Consider the following 22,382-nt stretch of genomic DNA (forward strand, 5'->3'; position numbering starts at 1 on the left):
TAACACGGGCAGCTCTTCCATGACAAGGTCCTGCCCTCGCTAAATGCTCATTGCCAGGGTCGAATCGGATTTTTTTGCCCAACACGTTCCCTCACTAATGGCCGGGACGAAACGGTTACAGGTCCCCGGCCAAACTTCTGCCGGCGGACTTCCCTTTTTTTAGCACCAAGATCAAGCAGGCTTTTTCAATTATTGCCTTTTCAATACGGAACGCCGATAACTTGGATTGAAGCTCCACTCGCCACAGTGCCTGTGGAAAGCCTGTCGTTCTAGTGTCCGGCAAATCGTGTTAGAAGGGGCAGGGGAAAGGTCAAGTGTATTGATCATAAGTTTTATTTAAAAATGAGATCCTTCATCGCTTACAAGTTGTTTTACTGCGGCGTAAACTTGACGGGGATGATAATGACCAATCTAAGATATTCACATTAACATTTATTATACAAGCAACAAAAGAAGAGTATTTCATGCATATTTGAGATGACTGCAATGGGTTGTTTACTTAGGTTGGTGCTGTAGGCGCTAAGTATAAACTTTCCCGTTGTCCAGCAATGAAATCGCATTGAATCTCTTTCTCTCTCTCATCCTCTGTTTGACAGACGGACAGACCGACACACACACACACCAGAGAGAACAGATGAGTGACGCAAAAAGTTAGCCTAGTGTCCAAGGGAGGTAATCGACTCCAGCAGACCGGGAGATGGCCGAAAGAAGCAGGGAAAAGGCAGGATATTAGAAAAGCAGACCCTTTCTGGACCGGAAATGTCGGACGGGAGCGCGCGGTTCCCGAGGCGGACCGAAGTTTGTCGGGTTCGTGTTTTTCCTCGAGTCTCCGAGGGCCGCGAAGATGCCTGGCCAGAACTATGTAGCCAGCCTCCAAGATCAATAAGCTGTCAACCCTAGCTCATCAAAGCTCGGACTCAATCGTAGCTGCTGTGGTGATCGGTCCAGACCGCTTTTTTTTTCAGCACCCTCAGTTGAAGTTGGTGAGACATTGCAATCGTTTCTTGTGACTATGTTTACAATATACTCATCAAGTTACGACATCTAAAATGCAATGTAAATACACACATAAAAGCAAACACACAGATGTATGCAAATTATCCACTGTCTTAAATGGTCCTGAATTTCGAAAATCCAACTGTTCTGCATATCGACTCTTCACACAAGAGTAACAACGACCCTGCCTTTATTACACGTGTGTGATTGTTGCATCTTAAAATGTTAAGTCTGCGAAACGAAGACAAAAACACCGCCATCATTGCTTTCAGTTGAGGGTGCTGTTGATGGTGGTAATGAATTGTTGGTTGTGTTGGTGAAAAATGTTAAAATGACGGAATTTGCCAATTCCGCCAATGTTAAAAATCATGGGTATTAAAAAAAATGAGTCCTTCTGTAGCAGGATTTGAACGGCACATCATCAGGGAGGACAGCGCACTAGCCACGCTCCTTACGACCTCAGATGGTTAGACACACGAGGCTTGTCGTGGGCTGACTCCACACCTGTGACCTTGTCCCCCACCTGGGGGCATTGTGATGAAACTGTATGACACGACAGTTCACTGCAGGTGACTTGTCTTTTAACTGTTCTCACCAGACGCTCTCAACACAATCGACCTCTCGTGCCAAGTGTTCGAGACACGCTTCGTGAATTAAACAACAATTCTGAAAAGAATGGTCTTACCTTACACCCTATCAACCGCCAAAATATCTCACCGTAAAGATTGAAAAGCAGTCCACTACGAACGACTGTCAGGAAGGAGGAGACAACCGCAGCTTGAGTAGAGTTATTGTCTTCTCCTTTGCACGTTACAGACGATCGCCACTTACCCACCCCGCCCTTTAATGGTTCTGTGTCTTAATTTTAGCCGGCAAGCGATTGATCTTGTCCATGTAGAGGTGGCCTTTGTCCTTTAGATATTAGCTGTCCTGCGCAATCACCCTAGGCGAGCCACCCCTGTTAAGTTTGTTTGTGGAGGTCGGGGAGGTGGCTCCTTTCATGCCGGCACACTCCTCGCCTCGCCTACGGTCGCGCGTGAGTGACCCGAGTCTGAAAGCTAGCGCGTGCCTGTCGGTCACGTGACGCCGTGTCGGCGTACCTGTCGTGGGGACGCACGTGCCGGCATGAACGCCTCACTGGCGCCCTCTCGTATCCGCGGGGCGACCTCAGCGAAGGCCACTTGCTATTGTGCCCGGCACACGTGGTCGTCAGGCTTTCAGCTTTCAAAGCCCTCGTGGCACCGGATTTTACGTGTTCTAAAGTCTCCAAAAAAGAAAGAAAGAAATTGGTTGGGGGCCATTGGATGTGTGTAAATTGCTGTGGAAATCCAAGATTAGCGGTGGGATTAGAGTATTAAAGCTACATGGGGTGTGTGTCTAACAACGAGATGGTTTCTAAGTGATAACAGCCACAGATTGTTTTCTCGTGAGCTGTATTTGTGAGCACTGTCTCTCTCTCTCTCACTCACACGCACGCACATATAGACATACACACATGTGCACACGCACACACCTTGTTCACTTTTACATATTGAAGTGCCCATGGACTGATACAAGTTTCACAGTTCGAAAGAAATTGTGAAAAGTGACAGTAGATGTGACTGGGTCTGGCCAGTCACAGAGCTAGCACACACTTCATGTAATCGTGTGTCTGACAGTCACTGAGTGCTGCCTGGTACCATGCCTACAACACCCTTCAAAGGCTGCAAACTGATCTTGGACTGAATGCGAGGCTGATGTTAACAGCGATTTCTTGAGTAAAGCATGTACGGTAGAACAACTCTCAAGTATTTAGGTAGAAGCGAAAAAAAAAAGAAAGAAAGAAAGAAAGAAAATATAAAAAGAACAGCGATGGTTATGTAAATCAAATGCAGTAAAATATGATAAATCAAATGGGTGGAAAAGCACCACAGCAAATGCTATTGCAACCAGCTTTTATCAATTTCCTTTATCTTTATTTCTGAACTATAATACACATCAAGGAAGAGAGAAAGAGAGGTGAGGGAGGAGAGACGCGGAGAGAGGGAGGAAGTGAAACAGAGAGACAAAGTGCAGGCAATATTTCACGGTCCACACGAGTATTATCTGTATTTCCAGTATAAATTATGAATCTGTGACTAGTTAGATTGCAAGAGGAGCCTTAAAAAGTGTTAAAAGGTGTCTGTGTTTCAAGGGTGTAATGAGAGATGGCGAAATCCAATCTCTGAGAATCCTTGTCGCATTCTGCGCGCGCGAGCAATCAAAATGCGCAGGATACGAGTGGGGCTTCCCTCCATACACATAGGATATCCGTGTTGCGGCAGTTCACAGGCACACCGCCTGGTGCTGGGGACTACACCAGTACAATGGGCAGCTTTCCAGGCTTGCAATTCTCGTGAAATCAAAGGTAAAGGGGATGTGTGGGTGAGGGCTAGGGGAAAGACAGAGAGATAGAGGAGGGATGAGAAGGAGGTATCCTCTAGTAAAGCAAATTGTTTGAAACTCTGCTTGCATGACTCGGTGTGAAAGTCGAATAGGCCTCACTGTAGTTTAGAGATGGAGAGGACATGAAACAGCTGTCAGTGAAATACATCACCAAAAGAACTCATCATTTCTGGCATACCCAGAGAAATGTGTGCCTCATGAACTACTTAGTAAGTGTTGTCCCTCTCTGCCTTTCTTTTTTTCTTATTTCATTTTTTTAGTCACTACATTGCTTCATGAGCTGTCTCCAGAACCCGAAATCAAGCTGACTTCAGGGAAAATATATTTTGGGGTTGACAGAAATGTAGAATCCATGTTCATATTTTCAGAGATATTTGGTAACATGTACATTCTTCGAGGAAAAGGATCATACAATACAATAACAATGCAGCTTAACTGAAATATTTAACTGATAAAAGATTCAGCAAAGGCACATTAAACCTTCAATAAAACTGATCCTAAAAATTAAACTGAAACTTTTATTGAATGGCAAAAGCACTTCAGAGAGAGAGAGACTCACAGAGTTTGGTTATGTGCAAAGTTCTCTGTATAAAAAAGACAACAAATAATTTCTGCTCAACAAATAAGTCATTGTCAGTTCGGTGAGAGCTTTATAATAGACATGACAAAGTGAGCTTTCCACCTTGCCTGAATATTAAGCTATCTTATGAAAACCTTTTTCTGAATATATTTTTTGTTTATTTTTAATACATTTGAGGTTTTATTATAGTCGCCTAGCCCACTTTGATACGCTTCAAAAAATGAGGCGAAAGACTGAATAGGTTTTAAATAATAGAAGCTTTCAAGAGAAGGAAATTTTGCTATCTAGGAAGAGCAATCGAAATCATTCCTTTGACAGACACAATTAGAGTCTATATATGTAGGGATGTGAATTAAGGCAGGATCAGAACAATGAAATTCACTGATATACTGCTTTACACTCACATCCTTTACCCAATTAAAGGACAAATAAGGAAAAAAACACACAAAGGGCAACAGAGATAATTGTAGCACAAGAATACAAGAATGCAGTGTATCTATGTATGTGCATGTGTGTGTGTTAGCTCCTCCCTAAGCCAGCTAGATATTTCTTACCGATGTATCCACACAACAGTTTAACAGAAATCCTCCGAACACGTGATATATTCAGATCCGAACGTCTAGTGCTGTGGCCTGGAGGCCGCAAGGTGTCTGGCTGTGCTAGTGCCAGAAGATAGGAAACCGTACAAGGGCGGGCGGCTAGTATGGCGTGGGAAGCCAGGCAGTCCTCTCTTTTGTCGAGTTGGTTCCGGAATCGACACGCTTCTCAGTCGCCGCAGCAGCAGAAACAATAAGACGGATACGAAGTGGCAACAGAGCAAGTGAAAGAAAAAATGCAGCAAAGTAAACGATGCAGACACGAGTGTTGTAAGAATAAAAACGGTCGTCAGACCCACAATCCGCTGACCTTCAGTATCTCATGAAAGACAATGGTGGCGGTTTGGAAGAGGAGCATGGCCAGGAACCACTTTTTTTTGTTTTACAAACCAACGGAAAAGACACCGAGAAGATTGACAGTACCAAACAACAGCACAAGGCTTTCCGAGCTGAAGAGTACCAATTCTTTGTGCTACCTTAAACATCGCCTTTTCTCAGGAAAGTTACCTCTTGCTAAACGTTTTGCTGGCTACCATGAACTACCCATGTGTAGAATAAGTGTAAATAAGTACAAAAATTATCTCTTTTGACTTTTTTCGCAGCAGACGTGCAATACAACTGGCACTTCTAAGAAATAATTCAAACATTTCTCAAGTCTAAAGTTCTCTAAAATTTCAGCAAGTTTTTGATACCCTGTCGTGAATGCTCTGTGGATTCTAAAATGTCTTGAAAATAAACAACTCAAAGACTTTTTGCTAGGAGGACATCTTGTCTGCTGCGTTCGGAACAAAAAATCATTTCGACCAGGAACCAGCCCTTTACATTAACTTCTAACAAACCACTCAACATCAAAATGAAGGAATTATTTATTCAACAGCTGCATATTACCTGATAATCTCTATGGATAAGATGGTTAAGAACTGAACTTTGTTTCTGACACTGGGGTTAACCTGAGAGGACGAGAGGGCTCCGTGTTCTCAGTATTTACTGAATTGTACAGACATATGCATGTTTCGGAGGCGTGCTGATAGTGAAATATTAGAAGAAAAAAAAAATGAGGATAAAGAGATGATCAGACTAGGGTTGTCCATCTCTAGAACTGACCTTGGGGTCTCCAAGACGGCGACGGATCGAATGCAGGCTTGGGCACTGCTGCGAAGGTTTGTGAGTAGCACGACCCTGGACAACAGACAGAAATCAGTGCAATAATAATAATGATAATAATCATAACAATAACAACAACAATAACAACAATAACAACACTGGATGTAGCACATTTCCCCCTCGGAGCATAGAGCTCAATGTAATGTTTAAAAAACAACAAAACAAACATAAATTAGATACAAAATGGTTACCCGTGCATAACACAAACAAGAACAAAATATAAAGTTGCTTCAGTGTGTAAAAATAAATGCAATGAACAAAGCTTTTTTTAAAAATCGAGCATCATCTCCTGAAATGTTTGTCAGACACATTCGCACTGAAAAATGAGTATGTAATATTGCCAATGACAAACGTGCATAGTAACACTGGACATGACAATAACCATGGTTAACCTGATCTCTGAACAAGTTTTCATCGATTGCACGTATTCCTCAGCTTATGCTGGATACAAGTGACAGGAAATTGTCAAGTGAAATGGTTATTGAGTTCACGCAGTCAAAATTAATTTATTCCAATGACATCACTAATGCCGCTTTCTGTTTTAGTTTTAATTCCTTTTTGAAGACATCCCGTCAACCTTACGGTTCCACAGTTCGAAACAAAGAGGGTTCGACCCTAACGGTGCGGAAGACCTCAACAAGAAACGACTCATAACGCTCGGCAAAGTATCCTTGAAAGTGATTCCCCTTTCTCCCCACCCCAGCTTTGCGACACAAATGGGAACAGTGTTGAATAGCGCATCGGTCCTCGGTCCGGTCCTTGTTTTTAGATGACCTCACATTAATTCAAGGCAATTTCGGTGTCACCGCCAGCGGCCGAAGCGATGAAATTTAATGAACTGGAAAGCTGAGACGATGAAAAGTTAATTTTGGGTGTGGCTAATGCAAGCCTCGCGCGATTTAGGCGAGAAAATGCACGCGCTCGCTTGGCTTGCTGCCCCCGTTGATTGCGGAGGAAAATACACTTGGGTTAGGAAACTCAATTTTTGATGAATACGGTTGAAAGGGAGAAAATATGTTTTCTTGGTTAATGCTTCCATTTACTCGTCATTTGATTCCACAGGATTATCCTCTTGTTGAGTTTTGTCTTGAAATGCGAGATTCAAGCCCCTTTAAACAAAGTGCAGAAGATTTCTTTGTGATCATAATCCGTTCCTAATCACTCGAAACTTTTACGGACTCTTAACTTTGCTGAACCAGGGCTTCAGTGTGAAGCTTGTGTCACTGGGATTGTATAGTCTGTGCCGCAAAGCTGCGTAAAAACATTGAGCAATTAAAAGTAAATAAAACAGTTCAGGTTGCTGGATAATTTGAGCATCTTCAAAGACACCAGACTCAGCACCAGTGTTCATATGCAGGCCTTGGGTTCTAGCTGTCATTTCCTAATGAAAAATAGAAACTGTTTTACACGGTGAAGCTTTACATCATAGATGTTTACTCTATATATCATTAACATTGAAAATTTTATGTGAACCTAAGGAATTTTCCCTATAATAAAGTAATTGTTGGTGCCAAAGAATTGTCAGTAATTTGTTGTAACTCTCAAATGCTATGTCCCCATATTTTTTGCCTTGAGTGTATTTTATGTAGGTATTATGTACTTTATATGTATCATGTATTCTCTGGCTTTAAAAAAATCGCAGTCAAAAGCTGTTAAGCTCACTTTTCTGATCGATACGAGGGGAGATGTGTTCAAAGAATACGAATAATTCCAGAACTAGATTGAAGCTTCATTTCCACACAAACATATCACATGTCATGGCTGGTATTTCTCTCATTCTCTCATCCTCCCACGCATCCACCCATAACTCACTCATTCAGACACAAATACACTTTTATACACACATCCAATCAACATGTAATGATTGTCACTAGTTGACAAAAGATGGGATTTTTCATAAATCAACTAACGGATTTTCTCACGGATCTTGACAATGCATGACACTAGTAGCAGTCTATATCTGGATTTAAACTGTCTCCAAGCGAGTCTACTAAATGATATTGCATTCAAACCTTAACTGAAGACGTTGGCTCTCATCGAACTGAATAAAAACAATAATACTAATAAATCGATCATCATCATCATTGGAACTATACAGGTACTTTTCAAGTTTTAATTATCTATCTGGAGAAGAAAAAATAAACTTTGTAAACAAAACAAACTTTGTAAAGGCGCCTAGACAGTCTGACAGGACACGACTGTACACGTGATTGGAAACTACGTCGCCATTATTAGTGTACGAAACATCTCTAACGGGAACTGAGCAATGATTACTCCCCGAGAGACAAAAATCCATTCATCTGCGACATCATCAAAGTTTCGGTGTTGGGCAATTCGGAGAAGCGTCGCCGCGGAACGAAGCTGGCGGCTGCACGAGCTTGCTCACGCGCCTCATGCACGAGGGTGACCCCCGGTGACAAGAGCTGCGAGGGGCGGGAGTTAGAGTGAGACGGATTCTTTTTTTTAACGGTGTACGATGGTTAGTGAAACAAGATAAATTGCTTGTGCTAGACTTCAGCCTGTGGCAGGTTGTTATGTTGTGTAGCCAACAGGAACGGAGTGCGGTCGGTGTGTCTTTAACCAAGGATATTGTTCACAGCGAACCCTAACCGACGAAAATTAGTCAGTCCTGTTGTTCATGCGTTTTTGTAACAGCATCCATATCTGACATGAAATACAATCGGGTCTCTCTCTCTCTTTTTCTCCCACACATGCAGACTTTTATCTTTCCTCCCCCTCTCGTCTTTTCCTTTTTCCTTTTTGTTTCTTCTTTCCTTCCTTTACTCATTCGCTCTACATTTACTCACAAGTGCAATACAGCCACGTGAACTATGCGCATTCAAGCCATGCTTGTGTTTTAGCTGAATGTATCTTTAGAAAAAAAAAAAAAACCCAACAATTACTTAATTATCTCCCCACCGTCTAGATCTCTATATCTAGGAAAGCGACACGCATTTTTACCTTTAACCAGCTCGTGGTTAAGATTTTAATTGCTCATTTACTGATTAATCTGAATTATATGGACGATGAAGAGTTTAAAATGTCACTTCACTCTCTCGACGAGCGGACATGAGAAACGCTCGGCAACGTATTGAAAGGGAGGTAAACGAAATCTCACCTTGCGCGCCTGCCTGCTGTGGGTTCCACGCTGGCTTACCGCTGAAGGTAGGGGGTTCTGAAAATGGGGGAAAACAAGGTTGAGAGATGAAACTATATCTCCGGTGATGACTTTTGGGTAGTCTGCTAGTACACTACAGTACACTCTACATACATACAGCATAGTGTGCAAACTATTTGTCTCAATACTCGAACTTATTCTTCTTAAAGTGTCAGCAATGTAGTGATTACCTCTCATGTAGTTGTGCATGCGAGTAATAAACCAAACACACAATAACAAAGCTTACAGTGGTATTCCGTGTACTAGTTAATTATTTGTCCTGTCTATATATCTATATGTACTTACTGCCTAGAGAATATGTATGAGTAGGTATGAATCTGTGTATGTCGGTATCAAAGTTCATAAATAACGGTTTGCGTGGTGAATGCAAAAACAATAACACGTCCTGGGTGATTAATTTAAACATTAAAAAGATTTTAGTATAATTTTATACCTGGTACTTTGACATCACGGAGTATTATGAGAGTGAAATAAAAAAAGACTGTACAATCTTTGTAATCGCGACTTTTAGGACTCCCCCTTTGGAAATCGAATAAAAGCAACAATAGCAAAATAAAGTAGAACCCTCGTTTCAACTACTGCTTTTAAGTAGTGTGTTTGTCACGTGGCTCAGATTCTACACGGTCACCCTTCCGACATGATCGTGGTCATCATGGGCGACATGTTCATCAATGTCAGGCCGACTGATGATAGGCACAAGACCTAACAATGCACAAGGCGGACTCTGTCCTTAAGATGACCTGTACCAAAGGAGGCAAATTTTGTTCTTTAAATGTTACATGTAGATTCCTCCAGTGTGGCCGATAAAGAGCAAAGTCCTTTGATTATGTGTCCTAGCATATTGGACAGAAAAAAAACACGCTGTTCCACTGTTCATGAGTCCATCAGATTCTAATTTTCTTTCTACGGCTTATACTTCATCTTTTTTTTTCGTCTTTGAATTGTTTCAAGAAAGCTTTGCACATAAATGAAAATGTAAAGATATACATCTGAAAAGAAAGAGAAAAAAAGAGACAGAGAGACATGGAGGAATGAAAGCGTAAAAAAAGAAAGGTAAGGGAAAATCAAAAAAAAAAAAAAAAAAGAAAAAAAAAAAGAAAAGAAAAGAAAGAGAATAAAGAATGAAAAGACAGAAAGAAAAGAAAGAAAGAAAAAAGAATAATGGCAACAGCAGCAAACGCAGCGATAACCATTCAGTGTCCCTTATAATGCTGAAGCATTTCCTTAAGACCTTGTATTTGATTTAGCACTGTTTGTTTTCCCGTGGTATTGGTCAGCCTGAAATTTAATTCTGTGACTACAGACATTAACACCCTTGCTGTCATCTCATCACCATGTGCCATGTAGATATCACACTTTCGCCCCGGTAACAATTTAAGTTCACAGCGTTTTCAGTTTCAAACAAAATTTACAGGCATGTTTCCGAAATATATTTGTCGACTACAGCGCCACACACCTACCTCACATTTTCACCTGGCTGTGGCGACCTCTTTAAGTCCCAAACAAACTAACTGACTATCAAGTACCAAAGTACAAAGAGTGGTTCACCGTTCAAAGACTTTCGAGCCGAGCTACCTTGTGTGTTCACCAGACGGACGTTTCTGCCTCAAATACATTTAATTTGCGCACAGTTTTGATACTGATCATAATATAAATATAACACAACTGTAATTATATTTCTTCTAATGTTGGTCAAAGAATACTAGAGGCAAAGAACACAACAACGGGAAGTGTGAGGTTGGAGGGGAGTGGGGAAACCAGGGTTCATTGCTATAAAGTGAGTCTGCTGATCTCATCGCAAGACAAACATTAAGAGGTGTCCTGGGAAATCCACGCCAAGTTGCCTAGCTACCATGTGACATAGCACGGAGTTGAGAGTATGTGTTTTAGGAGCGGGAGATGTCAGGACAATTTTAGTGTCGGTGGGACAGCGATGGCACTCTGTGTGTGTGTGTGTTTCTGCATTGTACAGTGTAGTTTCTGTTTTTCGGAATTTCGTTCCTTGTGATATCACATGATAACATCTAATGTAATTTTACTGACATAAATGGTAAAGCTAAAGCGACATCAACTCTTTTCTACGGTTATTGTATTAGTCCACATTAGTCCCATATGTATTAAAGCCAATGCCTGGTCTGCCTCTTCAGACTTAGTCTTTAGTTTCAGACATTCAGGCTCGAAGAGAAGACTGAACCCTATTTCAAAACCTCTGCCAAAGCAGAAATGGACAACATAGCGGGAGTGTCTCCTAGTCAGCTTAGGCAGACTGTATGTCCCTAACCCTTCCTCCCCACCAATTCTCTTTCTCGTATTATCCTCACTTTTTGTTTACTTGCCTTCCTGCTTCGCTCTGTCATTTTGTGACAGCTTAGAGTCAAAAGAGGAAAAAGAAGAGTAGCCAGGACTCATATAAGTAATCGTAGGTAGCGTCCAGTTTCGAAAAAAAGTATAATTTCGAAACCGGCATTTAAGAATAAATCCTTTATGTATATGGACACTGCATCATACGTAGCTGATTAGTGTTACACGTGTGTCCATGCACTACCCCAAACATGTCTTGTGCTAACTCAGCCCAAAGAATTCTTTCATTCCTTTCTCTCACTTTCTATATCTACCTAACCTGACTATGGATACGTTCGTGCGTTCTTGCAGTTTTTTTGTGTGGTTTCTTTGGGTTCTATCGAAAGAAAAGGAAAGAACCGAGCAGGACGAAAAAGAGGCATTACTTTACCGTTTAACAATTGTTTGAGCTTACTCCAAGTCTACAATCCCAGTCTGGTGTTCTCGAAAGTTACAAAACGGTTCTTAATTAATTCGTCGTGTTAGTTACCTGTAAACACCAGGCCCGGCAGACCAGGCAAAGAACACGATCGAAAATAGTCCGGGCGCTTGAGGGACTGCATGGAGGCCTTGAGCTTCCATGTGCTCTCCCACAGCCCCATCAGCTCGCGCTCCACTTTCTCCAGCCTGACGTCCCTTCCTGTCGTGCGCGTGGCACGAGCGGATGTTCTTGGTCGTCTTGATGTCCACCACCAGACGAGTCGGAACGTCCCCGATGCAGTGAAGTTCTCTGGTCTTGGTTGTCCTAATGTTCACAGTCTCCAAAGTAGTGTTCAGCCTGTAGTGAAGTTCAGACCCGATACAGAGAATACGTTTTTCTTTTCCTTCTCAATGAAGTTCACTGGAACCTAACTCCCTGATCCTACAAATGACATCCTTTGCGGTGACTCAGGAGCAAATACAATGCGGAGCTTCCATCACAATGTTCTTTCTTTAAAGACACTTCTTTTAAGACCATAACTAACCAATCATGATGATGGATCCTCAGGAAATGTGTATCATACGTAAGTGTTCACTTGGTAATGTTGCCTTTAGAAAGCCTGCTCTTTTTAGTCCGTTGAGTTCCTAACCACAGTTATGTCCAGTCATTAATTCTTGAGCATCCGTGAGCGCTGCTCACCAGTGGACTGTCCAGTGAAGTGTTATCCTCGGCTGAAAAGTGTCTTTCCTAACCCTGTCCACAGATAAAGAGATTGCTGATTTATTCTTTCCCCTGTAAATCTCACTTGCTTCCAGACAGCTCCTGACTCCAGGTCCATGCCATGTTTACTCTGGGAAGAAAAGACCCCGATGGCCTGGCACTCTAGTCAGATGAGTCCAAACGAATTTTCACTCTCATAGACACTTTGGGGGAGAGACACTAATGTGTTAAGTCTCTGCTAGACGTATGCCCTTTGACGGATTTCTTTTCCTCTTTTTGGGGTGGGGGTTTCCCTCTCTTTTTCACCTTCTACTGTGACCAGCTCGCAGCCATGTCAGGGCGTACAGAGAGACACGCTGCAGGCGTTGGAGCCAGACGTTAAAGAGCCAGGCGCTACTAACAGGCTTGTCAGCGAGCAGAGCATCTGGGGGAGGGAATCCATACAGCGATCGCGCCGAACGTGTAAATCTGACAGAGTGGCGTCAGGAGTTATCGCCTCCCATTTCCCAACCGCCGCTCCTTATATAGCCCTACTAATACAATAACTGTAATTTGCAACAACTAACCAATCAATCAGCCCTCGCCGCTCGCTCGGCGCTAAAGGACATCTGGGAGGGAGAGGGAGCCGCGCCATCGTGCGTGCGTGCGTGCGCCTGTGGTCGACATAAAGTGATCTTTGGGTGGAGAGAGAGAGTAAAGGGAGAGAGGCATAACTTCCTGCAGGAACTGTGTGTGTGATAGCCATGGCTGGACAGCTCGCACTCCGCCGCCGAAGACCCCGGTAAACAGAGCTCAATGTCCCGCCAGGGGGCGCGCACAATGGGTCCAGCAGCAGGCTACCGACGATTGGGCTCTGTGGTTTCCGCCTCCCGCCAGTGCCGTCCACACGGGAGAGCACTCGCGCGCCGATCGGTTCCCGCAGTCCCAGAAGCAAAGGGGAGGGGCCGGCTGATGGCGAGATGGGGTAGAGTTGTGTGTGTGAGAGAGTGTGTGTGTGTGGGGAAGTTGGGGAGGGGAAGATGGGGGACAGAGAGAGGAAAAAGCGGTACGCCCGCGTGTGTTCGAATGATCAATGAATGGGTGCTAAGTGGCGAACCTCCCCTCCCGTCCGCACGACTTCCTCTTGCGCACTGGTCCTCTTTCCTCCTCCAGCAGACGTCCGATTCCCCCTCACTCTCCTCCCGTAGAAAATCAGCCGTTTGAAGTCGCCAGTGAGCGGTTAATACTGTCGCAGAGAAGCTCCGTTCTCTCAATACATTTTCTGGTCCTTTCTCAACACTGGACTTGCGGACACATAAATCTTGTTCCTTCTGCCTCCACATAGCTCAGTGTTCTTACTGCGTCTTCTCCTTCAATCTACAAGTTTCACACAACCACAGCATAAAACCAAGCCAATGTATTCAGCCTTCTGAAGGGTGACAACTGTTATCTCTCATCACAAAAATGGTTAATAAATATTAACAACTCATATCTGATAGGCTGTATAAATAGTGAACCGTCTGTAATGTGCGGCGCATGGATGGCTGAACCAAGCCTGTTCTCTTGCCATTTTTAATTTTCTCCGAAAGACCAGGTACTGATTGATTGATATTTGGACAAAGTTAATATTCCACGTTCAGGTCTAAATGAGTTCCAAACTCCCGACTTCTGCGCCGAAGGAAGTGTCTGTAAGGTTCGTGTTCGAGTGTATGTGTGTGTGTATGCGGTCTTTTTGTACCTTACTCTGTAGCACAGGGCAAGCACTGTTGGCGCGGTCGTCTGCATGGTGTCAGGCTGCAAAGATGTGGACACACGATGCAGTTGGTAATTCCAATATTTTCAATAAAGCATTTTGCACTCAAGCAAAAGAGTGTTTTACAGAACACGATCACAAGAAAAACTGTTCGCTATGTCATCGACTTTATGCCTGATAGAACTGTGTGCATGAGCTGTGACCTAACGTTCCTCCCATCTGTACAACTCTTCCTAACGACCAAGATGGCAGGCAATGGCTCCGTTGCCACAGTCGAATTTTTGATGATATCTTTTAGATGTGGATAGATGGCGAGTCAACAGACAGAGGAAAGGATCGCGATCGAGATTGAAACACCTTCATCGGTTCTCGAGGCTCTAATAATAAGCCGCACGGCACTCGGGCGCAGAGTATGGCTTCCATCTTGAGAGTTGGCTGCAGTGGTTGCCGGGGCTAATCTGCGGCTTGCCAGATGCCTCGCTCACTTTTGTGCAGCGGTCGTCTTGCACCACTTCCAGTGGCTTGCCTTCTTCGCAAGAGAATGACCAGAACTGAAAGCAGTTCATCAGCTCTTCACCAAAACATTTAACAACAGATATAATGTTTACAGCACGTGTAGCAGCTTTTCGTTCTGAAAATAAAATTGCCGTTGGTTTCAGTTGACGCACGTTAATAAAACAAACCCACTGACACAGTCGGTTTTATTTTTAACTGTCAAGAAGCACAAGCAGTTTCTTAACAAACTACAGGATCGATTAGATATTGTTCTGGAAAAGTTGTCTGCAATTGGGTTTTGTTAATGATTAGTTCATGTTTTATCTTTATTATCCTTATTTTTGCTACTACATGGCAAATTCCCTGTAGAGACCCTATTCCTACATGTAGTTATATCTTGTTTTCAAACAGGAGTCAGTGCATTCGATTTTGCCGATAGCTATCTGTAAAAAAAAAAAAGAGAATCATTCGATTTGGTCTTTAAGCTTCTGTCCAATGAAGAGGTAATTCTTGGCATTTCACCAAACTTTTCTGCCCTGGACGGTTTCTAATTCATCAAATAAAAATTGTTTCTAATACACCAAAGAAAAATTGTGTCAAGTACAGCTTTAAGAGAAGCAGTCCTAACCACAAGATCTTGGGAACTCATCTGCATCATTTTTATTTTCTTCCACAGATTCTATGGAGACGGCTGCAGTTGTGAGAGAGGGTCAATGTTTAACAAGCGATGCCTCGCTCGCTGAAATTAGTTATTTCACACAGGCTCGTCAGACCATCACACACATCCTTCTATCTTTTCTCCTATTCCTTCTTTTTTTATATTTCCCCGTTTTTGGTAATGTTTTGAAAGACTATCGTGGTGCAGTATGAAGCAAAACGATGGCATTCTTCAGGTATTTGGATTAAACTGCAAGCCAATGAACGGTTTAGCATTTCCCTGAAACTAATAATTTTTCTAATATCAAAAGATCTTTCCAGGCGCCTTTACAGGAAAGAGGGACAGCCCTGATTTGACCTGCCCTCGGGGTTGAAAGGAAGGGACTGGTTTGGGTTTGAATAATTATTATTAAATTTTCCCCTCTCTTGGTGAAGGGTGTTCTCTTCAAATATTCGTTAAAAAGAAAAATAAATTGCTGTAAGGTTTTTGGGACTGCCTATTACAAAAATCTAAGAAAAAATCGAAAGCAATAACTAAATTATTTGATTTAGGGAGCAAAATATATGCAGAATTAAGATTAGGCATACATAAAAAAATAGGTACATAATATTAATATAATAAAAGTAATATAAGAGCGAGTAGAAGTGTCTATATAGTTATTAATCTTTTTGTGGTTTTCCCCCTATTTTCAGAAGATTAATAGATTAAATATTTTGGTGTTACTAAAGGTTGAAAATTACCTGCATACATTTATAACAATAATCTATCTATATACCTATTAACATAGACTGTGGATCTGTCTATACGTCTACCGATTTCCACAAGCACAAGAACAACACAGACACAGACACACACATACACACACCAAGTTCAGAATCGATCTACGCCCTCCTCGCCGAAAACAGAACCACAGAGAGTTTGTGGACAACTGAATCTGGTCTGAACTTTGAGCAGGAAAAAGATTTGGCTTTCAGACACTGAAGAGCTGAACGGAAAGGTCCCACGCCGGGAGTTGTCTTCCCCGAGAGCTGGCTGTCGCGGAACAATGGCGGTCGTTTGCGAGGGAAAGAGCTATTTAGCGTCAGTAATGGGCCACGCCGAGTAATTGCGTTTCCCCGAGTTTATCAGTAATTACTAGAGCGCCGCTGCAACCAGTGAAAACTGCAAATCAGCCCTCAGACGCGGAGCTAACGATAATCTCCCCTCGTCTCGATCAGGCACCGGAGTCCGTCCAGCGGAAGACGCCGCTGTGCTGCGGACGCGGCGAGGTCTTTCAGGATAAGGTGTCACCAGCAGGACAAGTTGTACCCGGGCGCGAGGCAAGTCCAATATTTGCCGAATTTCCTGGACCATGGACAGACACCGGCGAGCTTTTAGCACGTGTATTTACCTTTTCATTGTGGCGCAGGAAAATGAAACAGCAAACTCGTTTCCGAGTATGACTGTTATGATTGTGGAATACATTTGGCCAGGGATCTATTTTGATAAATGAGCGATATCCTGGCGGCATTGTGCTACGGTTGGAGGCTGGCTCCCCCAGGACGGACCCCGGGGGAACGCGGAGCGCACAGAGTCTACAGACAGCGCGGCCAGGCTCTCAGAGCTACATCGCCTCGCGCCATTAGCCAGCCAGCCGTTTGTAGACACTGCGGCCGGGAATAAAGCGCGCAATGATACATTCCGGTGGAAAAGTCAACATTGTCGGCGACGGCGATGGGCTCTGGGATCTAATTTCGCTTTCATTGCTGAGTGAGCTGCAAATTAAACCCTTCGCACGCTTGTACCGTTTTCTCTGGATTTTTAAAATTTTTGTTTTTATTTTTTGGCTTTTAAAGTTCTTAGTAGGAAAAATCTTTGATGCGTACGTGAATGTGCGTGCGTGTATGCATGCATATTTAAATATATTTGTGCGTGCGTGTGCGTGTCCCAGAATGAAAGTGTGAAATGAGAGAAAGGGATTTGCAGATTCTAAGACTGAACGAGGAACTCAGGACAGTTCCGGACAGCTGGGAGTTCCGAAGTGTGTGGAGGCGATACGAAAGAGAGAAAGTAAAGACTGCAATAATCTTTTTGTACATTAACCAGAAAAGTACTCTGAAAAAAACAACGCTTTCAAGTCAAAGAACATACGAGGGATAATCTAGTCTCTAGGCCTCAAACGACCACCTTATTTAATGTTGCATGCAAGGTCCTCCTATGGTGACAATTTCAATACACATACTAAAGATAACCAAGCAGAGGAGGAGATCACCCCCGAAGACGGGTTAGAGACAGGGTTCTCATAATTGCTAAACTGTCGGCAACTGGCGAGTGGGTGCCACTGCGCACTGCAGCCTGTCGTCAACAACCTCGATCCCGCTGTCAGACACCCGAGTGACACGTCGGGTTCAGTTCTGGCATTGAACATGTCACAGAGTTATCTGAATTCCTAGTTACGAGAGTTTTTTTTAAAAAAAAAAAAAAAACCAAACCGTGTTCATATAACTGTTTGAGGAACACGATCAGACAGAGAGAGACTGTCTCTTTGTGTGTGTGTGTCGGTTCCGTCTCAATAATTTCTCTAATCGACTGCATTAACATACACGCGGTCACGTAGACATGAATATACAAACTGAAAAGATTATTAAGGTACATATATCTAAGAACTGCTAGCAAATAGGAAATAATACAAAATATTACAAAATACTAGAATACACAAAAACCGCAGCTTACAGCGACTGTGGCATTAAGGACACAAAATCCGGTTGGCCCAATGTCTAAAACCAACCCTGTCCTAGTCAAAGGTCATTTTCTCTTTCTTTCCTTCCCCGGCACTCAAGTGCTGAAGCACTCACATCACAAACATATTAAGAAGCACGTGCCAGAAAGAAAAAAACCCCCAGAAGAGACAGGTTCTTTTAGATCCCCCTCCCTCCCAACACTCCGCCCCGGAAGTTCGGTCATCGTGTGCGGACTTCAGTTCCAGTGCCGCCTGGGCGAGACACATCTAAACGAGCGAGGAGATGCGCCTGGCAGCGCCTGCAATCTGCTAATGTAGCCTTGAACACCGCCGGACAAAAATGCGCGTGTTTGATCGCTCTGCCCTGTCACGGTCTAACATCAGCAGCAAGGCACCAGGCACGCTGCCTCTTGATTTTAAATAAACTCACCGCGAGGGTCCAACGAGGGCGGTGAGCTGCCTGAACACGCTACCTCGGCCACAGTGCCTGAGATCACCTTTAGCATTGGAACTGTTTTTAGGTGTCAGGTTTCAGGTGTGTATTTATTCTTCGCCCAAGAGCGGTAATGGAATACAATTTTAAACACATTTGTCTCTCACGAGACAGTAAGCATATCCAGCGTGACGAGGTAGAATACGTATTAACTGGTGCATTAAGAAGCGAGGCTAAAGAGTTGTAGTAAGGGGAGAATAGAAAAAATGTAAAAAGGAAGAATCCATAAAAGCAAGTGAATAAATTATTAATAGTAGAAATTTTATATAGTCTACAACTACATCTGAAGTATGGCCATCATTAAGGATTCTTTAGTCACAGGTTCTTGTATTGTAAAAGTTTTGCTGGTTTTATATCTTAAAAGTGTTTAGCAGCTTTTTTAAATAAGAGATTCTAAAATTTTCTAATTAACACAATTGTTATAGAACGCACATGACCAAACGACAGCATCCCTCTGCCAAACTATTCCAAAGTGAGCAACTCCAAGAAAGAACATCCCTGATAAATAACAAAAGTCGACAAATTCAAGCTTTCACTTTATCTAAGGAATCATTCCTGTGAATAAACTGATATATTTTTGTGCTATATTTCAACCAGAGGCTTGACTAAATATTTTGTAACATTGAGTTATGACCTGACGGATTATTAATAGTTGTACTGAATTGGTATTGAACGCATGCTGGAACCACATCACCACCTTTATATCTTTGTGTTAATATGTACACTACTGAAAGTTTCAATACAACTGTCGTCAAGCGTCGTAATTTTATCGCCAACATTCGCAGGCTTTTTGTCGTTCCCCAAAGTATGTTCCACCTCTGGCAGATAGAGATAGACCTGGGATAAAGTTACCTCGGAAATGAGCAGCGACAACGATATTTACCTCGGGGGAAAGCATGGATCGGAAGCAATGTGGCGCAGACCTCTGAGGTTGGTCAGGTAAACTAAAGATATTTTCCCGATAATTAGCTTAAGGGACATCACTGAGATGTGGTTATGGAACGGAGACAGAGCAAGTCCAGACTATATGTCTTTAGTCCATAGTTACGCCCCCTGCTGTGTGACAGTCATAAGCCCGCATGCTTCAGAATAAAATGTCTTTAAAAAGCCTTCTTAACCACACAGAAAATGTCGACTATGTGATTATTTAATAACGAAAATAAGGCGATCTATGTGGCAAAATAATATATGGCGGTTAGTTCTAGGAAATTAACCTCCAAACATCTTCAGTGAAGAAGACCTTTACGGTGTTAAAAAACCACAACAAAAAACAGAGCTAGTACAAAAGAAGAAAAATGGAAAAATTGTCATGTCCCACCTGGCTTCGGCATGCAGTAGGCCGGAGACCCAGCGTGGCTGGGGTAAGAGACAGCAGTGGCACCAATATGGCCCCTGTAGTGAGTGGTGCTGGTTGGCGACGAATGAAGCATGTGTGGGCTTTGACGTTGCTGCTGTTGATGATGGGGTGGTTGTTGCTGCTGGTGGAGTTGTTGTTCTGTGCCTAAAAACATAGGATTTCAAGCGCATTAAAAAACAAAAAAGCTAAAGATACAAGCAGACGTGTAAGATGATTTATAATCGTATAATCTAAATATTCATTTTTGTTAAAGTTGCTGGAATTCAATAAACACTAACTAAAATCTAATGAAAAGAATCATGCACTGTTCTGGTTTGAGACACAGAGAATACACAATCTGTCCACTAAAGTGCATTTAAGCTAGATAAACTAAGATATGATCATAAAACCTTAGAATAAGAGGGAGACTAGTATGTGCTTGCACATAGGTTGATATGACAAACTTTATGTCTGACACGAGAGTGGCTTTTATTGATTGGAAAAAATCGTTTATTTAGTTCGTGACGAAGAAAAATCAAGTAAAAAGAGCATAACAGCCGGAGTCACTGACCAATCAGGAAATTGTTTGTGCTGCTGATCGGACCGCCACTTAGACGAGAGTTGGCGCTTTTCATGCAGTCTGCGGACAGATGCGCAAACATAGAGCATTACAATAAGGAAACAGGTAATCTTATAAACACATGCATGCACGCACTTGCACTGAAAGGGCGTGATATGTCGTCGATGGCGTCGTCCAAAAACATTGTTCAACAGGAGACAAGAAAGAAGCCATGACAAAAACGAGGATTGTTTATAACCCCGCTGTCAGAGCTTTATAATTATATGTTTTATCGCATTGTATATACCTTTATGTTCATTCTGTCAGAGCTATCTATCTACGAGGGACATTCTTTGATTCTTTGGAAAGAGCATAATCTGGGGGAAATAATTACATGATTTTTATGAAAAGTAACGTTCTCATTCTTGGGAAGTAAAGACGTGCAAGATTCTTCAAACTGATGTAACTTTTTAAATTTAAAAAAAAAATTAGCTTTCACTGAAAAGTAGTAATCCCTATCTTGCGGTCGAGAAGGGGGGAAGGGTCAAATCGGCACGCGCTTGGGAGTATAGTGCACGCACCTTCATGCTTGCGGCGCAGGTAGGCGAGGTACTGCAACAGGACACTGGCGTTGTGTGTGTTGACGAGGCGCACAAGGTCCTCGCGACTCATGGCGCACAGACGCCGGCCGTCCACGTGCTGGAACTTGCTGACGTCAACATCCTGCAGTTGGTATTCGCGCGCCGTCCACTCCAGCCACTGACGCACGTGCTCTCGCGTCCATGACTCTACGTCTGAAGATAGAAAGACCCAGTTTGTTTTACTTTATGACCCCACCAAAAATAGACATGTCCTAACTGCAGATGCCGGTTGACAAATCTACAGAATGTCCTTTTATATTTCTAGAAGAGACAGCAACTACTTCCTAGTGCAAAGTTGTTAGTCAGCGAGAGTTAATGTGCAGTTTGCAGTTGATGACAGTATGGTTAATGTTTAGGTCTGAAATAACTGACAACAACTGCCGAGTGTGGAGCCAGCACTTGATAAAAACATGGCTATAAATAGGTCCAAGGGAACCCTCAACTACTGCCTTACAAAGTGTTACCAATTAGTAAAAACATAGTACTGAAAAAGAGTTCAATAGGTAAATCTTGAATAATTTCATATATCATGATCAGAAATGAGTCATGTTAACTTCAGTGACCCCTTATACCAGGGGTGGGCAACATACGGCCCGCGGGCCGGATCCGGCCCGCGAAGGGATTTTGACTGGCCCGCAGACTGTTTCTGGTCGTACATGATAATGTGGCCCGCGGCCACATTCTGCCGCAATCTCCCACTACATGTACTAATTACTTGCTTACTGCGTCGAATAATAGTGACTGTTAGTTATTTTGGTTCTTTGTTTTCAGTTAGAATTAGATTTAGAAGTCGGCAAGAAAGCAGTATGTTTGTTGTGCAGTGAAAGTGTTGTCGTGATGAAAGAGTACATGTTAACCGCCATTATGCGACGACACATGCAGGCTAAGGTAGGCTATGGCAGGACTTTATCAGCAGCGGAACGGCAAACAAGAGCAACAGAACTGGACAGAAAACTTGTAAAGCAGCAGAATGTATTTATAAAAACCAAAGTAGCCCAGAAAGCTGCTACTCATGCCAGCTTGGTGGTCGCATACAACATTGCCAAGCACAGCAAATCGTTCAGTGATGGTGAATTTGTCAGAATATCACAACACACCTTCCTACCCTGGAGACTATGGCAGCCCAGATGATGTAAACTGAGAAATACACCAATATTGTATCTACACTAGACAATGAATTTGCTCGTCGTGTTGCGGACTTCCAGAAACTTGCTGCTGAGTTTGATATCTTGTCATCCCCGTTTACAGCTGACTTTGAAAAGGTGCCGGATGCCCTACAGCTGGAATGGATTGACCTGCAGTGTGTCTCTACCCTGACAGAGAAATTCCA

General features: G+C 42.9%; 1 protein-coding gene across 4 annotated transcripts in view; it reads right to left on the minus strand.

Annotated features, from left to right (window-relative positions):
- LOC112576578 (transcriptional regulator ERG-like) overlaps window positions 1–22,382 on the minus strand; it is a 55,166-nt gene that overhangs the window by 5,501 nt on the left and 27,283 nt on the right. For 3 of the 4 annotated variants that reach the window (XM_025259138.1, XM_025259140.1, XM_025259141.1), the window contains exons 3-7: window positions 20,993–21,205; window positions 20,424–20,492; window positions 19,835–20,017; window positions 8,879–8,935; window positions 5,701–5,775 (exon numbers count right to left, since the gene is read on the minus strand). In XM_025259138.1, coding sequence (XP_025114923.1) covers window positions 5,701–5,775; window positions 8,879–8,935; window positions 19,835–20,017; window positions 20,424–20,492; window positions 20,993–21,205 — 597 coding nt within the window. The remainder of the gene's footprint in view (window positions 1–5,700; window positions 5,776–8,878; window positions 8,936–19,834; window positions 20,018–20,423; window positions 20,493–20,992; window positions 21,206–22,382) is intronic. The other variant, XM_025259139.1, reaches the window with a different exon arrangement.

This window comes from Pomacea canaliculata, linkage group LG12 (genome assembly GCF_003073045.1).
Source record: "Pomacea canaliculata isolate SZHN2017 linkage group LG12, ASM307304v1, whole genome shotgun sequence".
Taxonomy (NCBI): domain Eukaryota; kingdom Metazoa; phylum Mollusca; class Gastropoda; order Architaenioglossa; family Ampullariidae; genus Pomacea; species Pomacea canaliculata.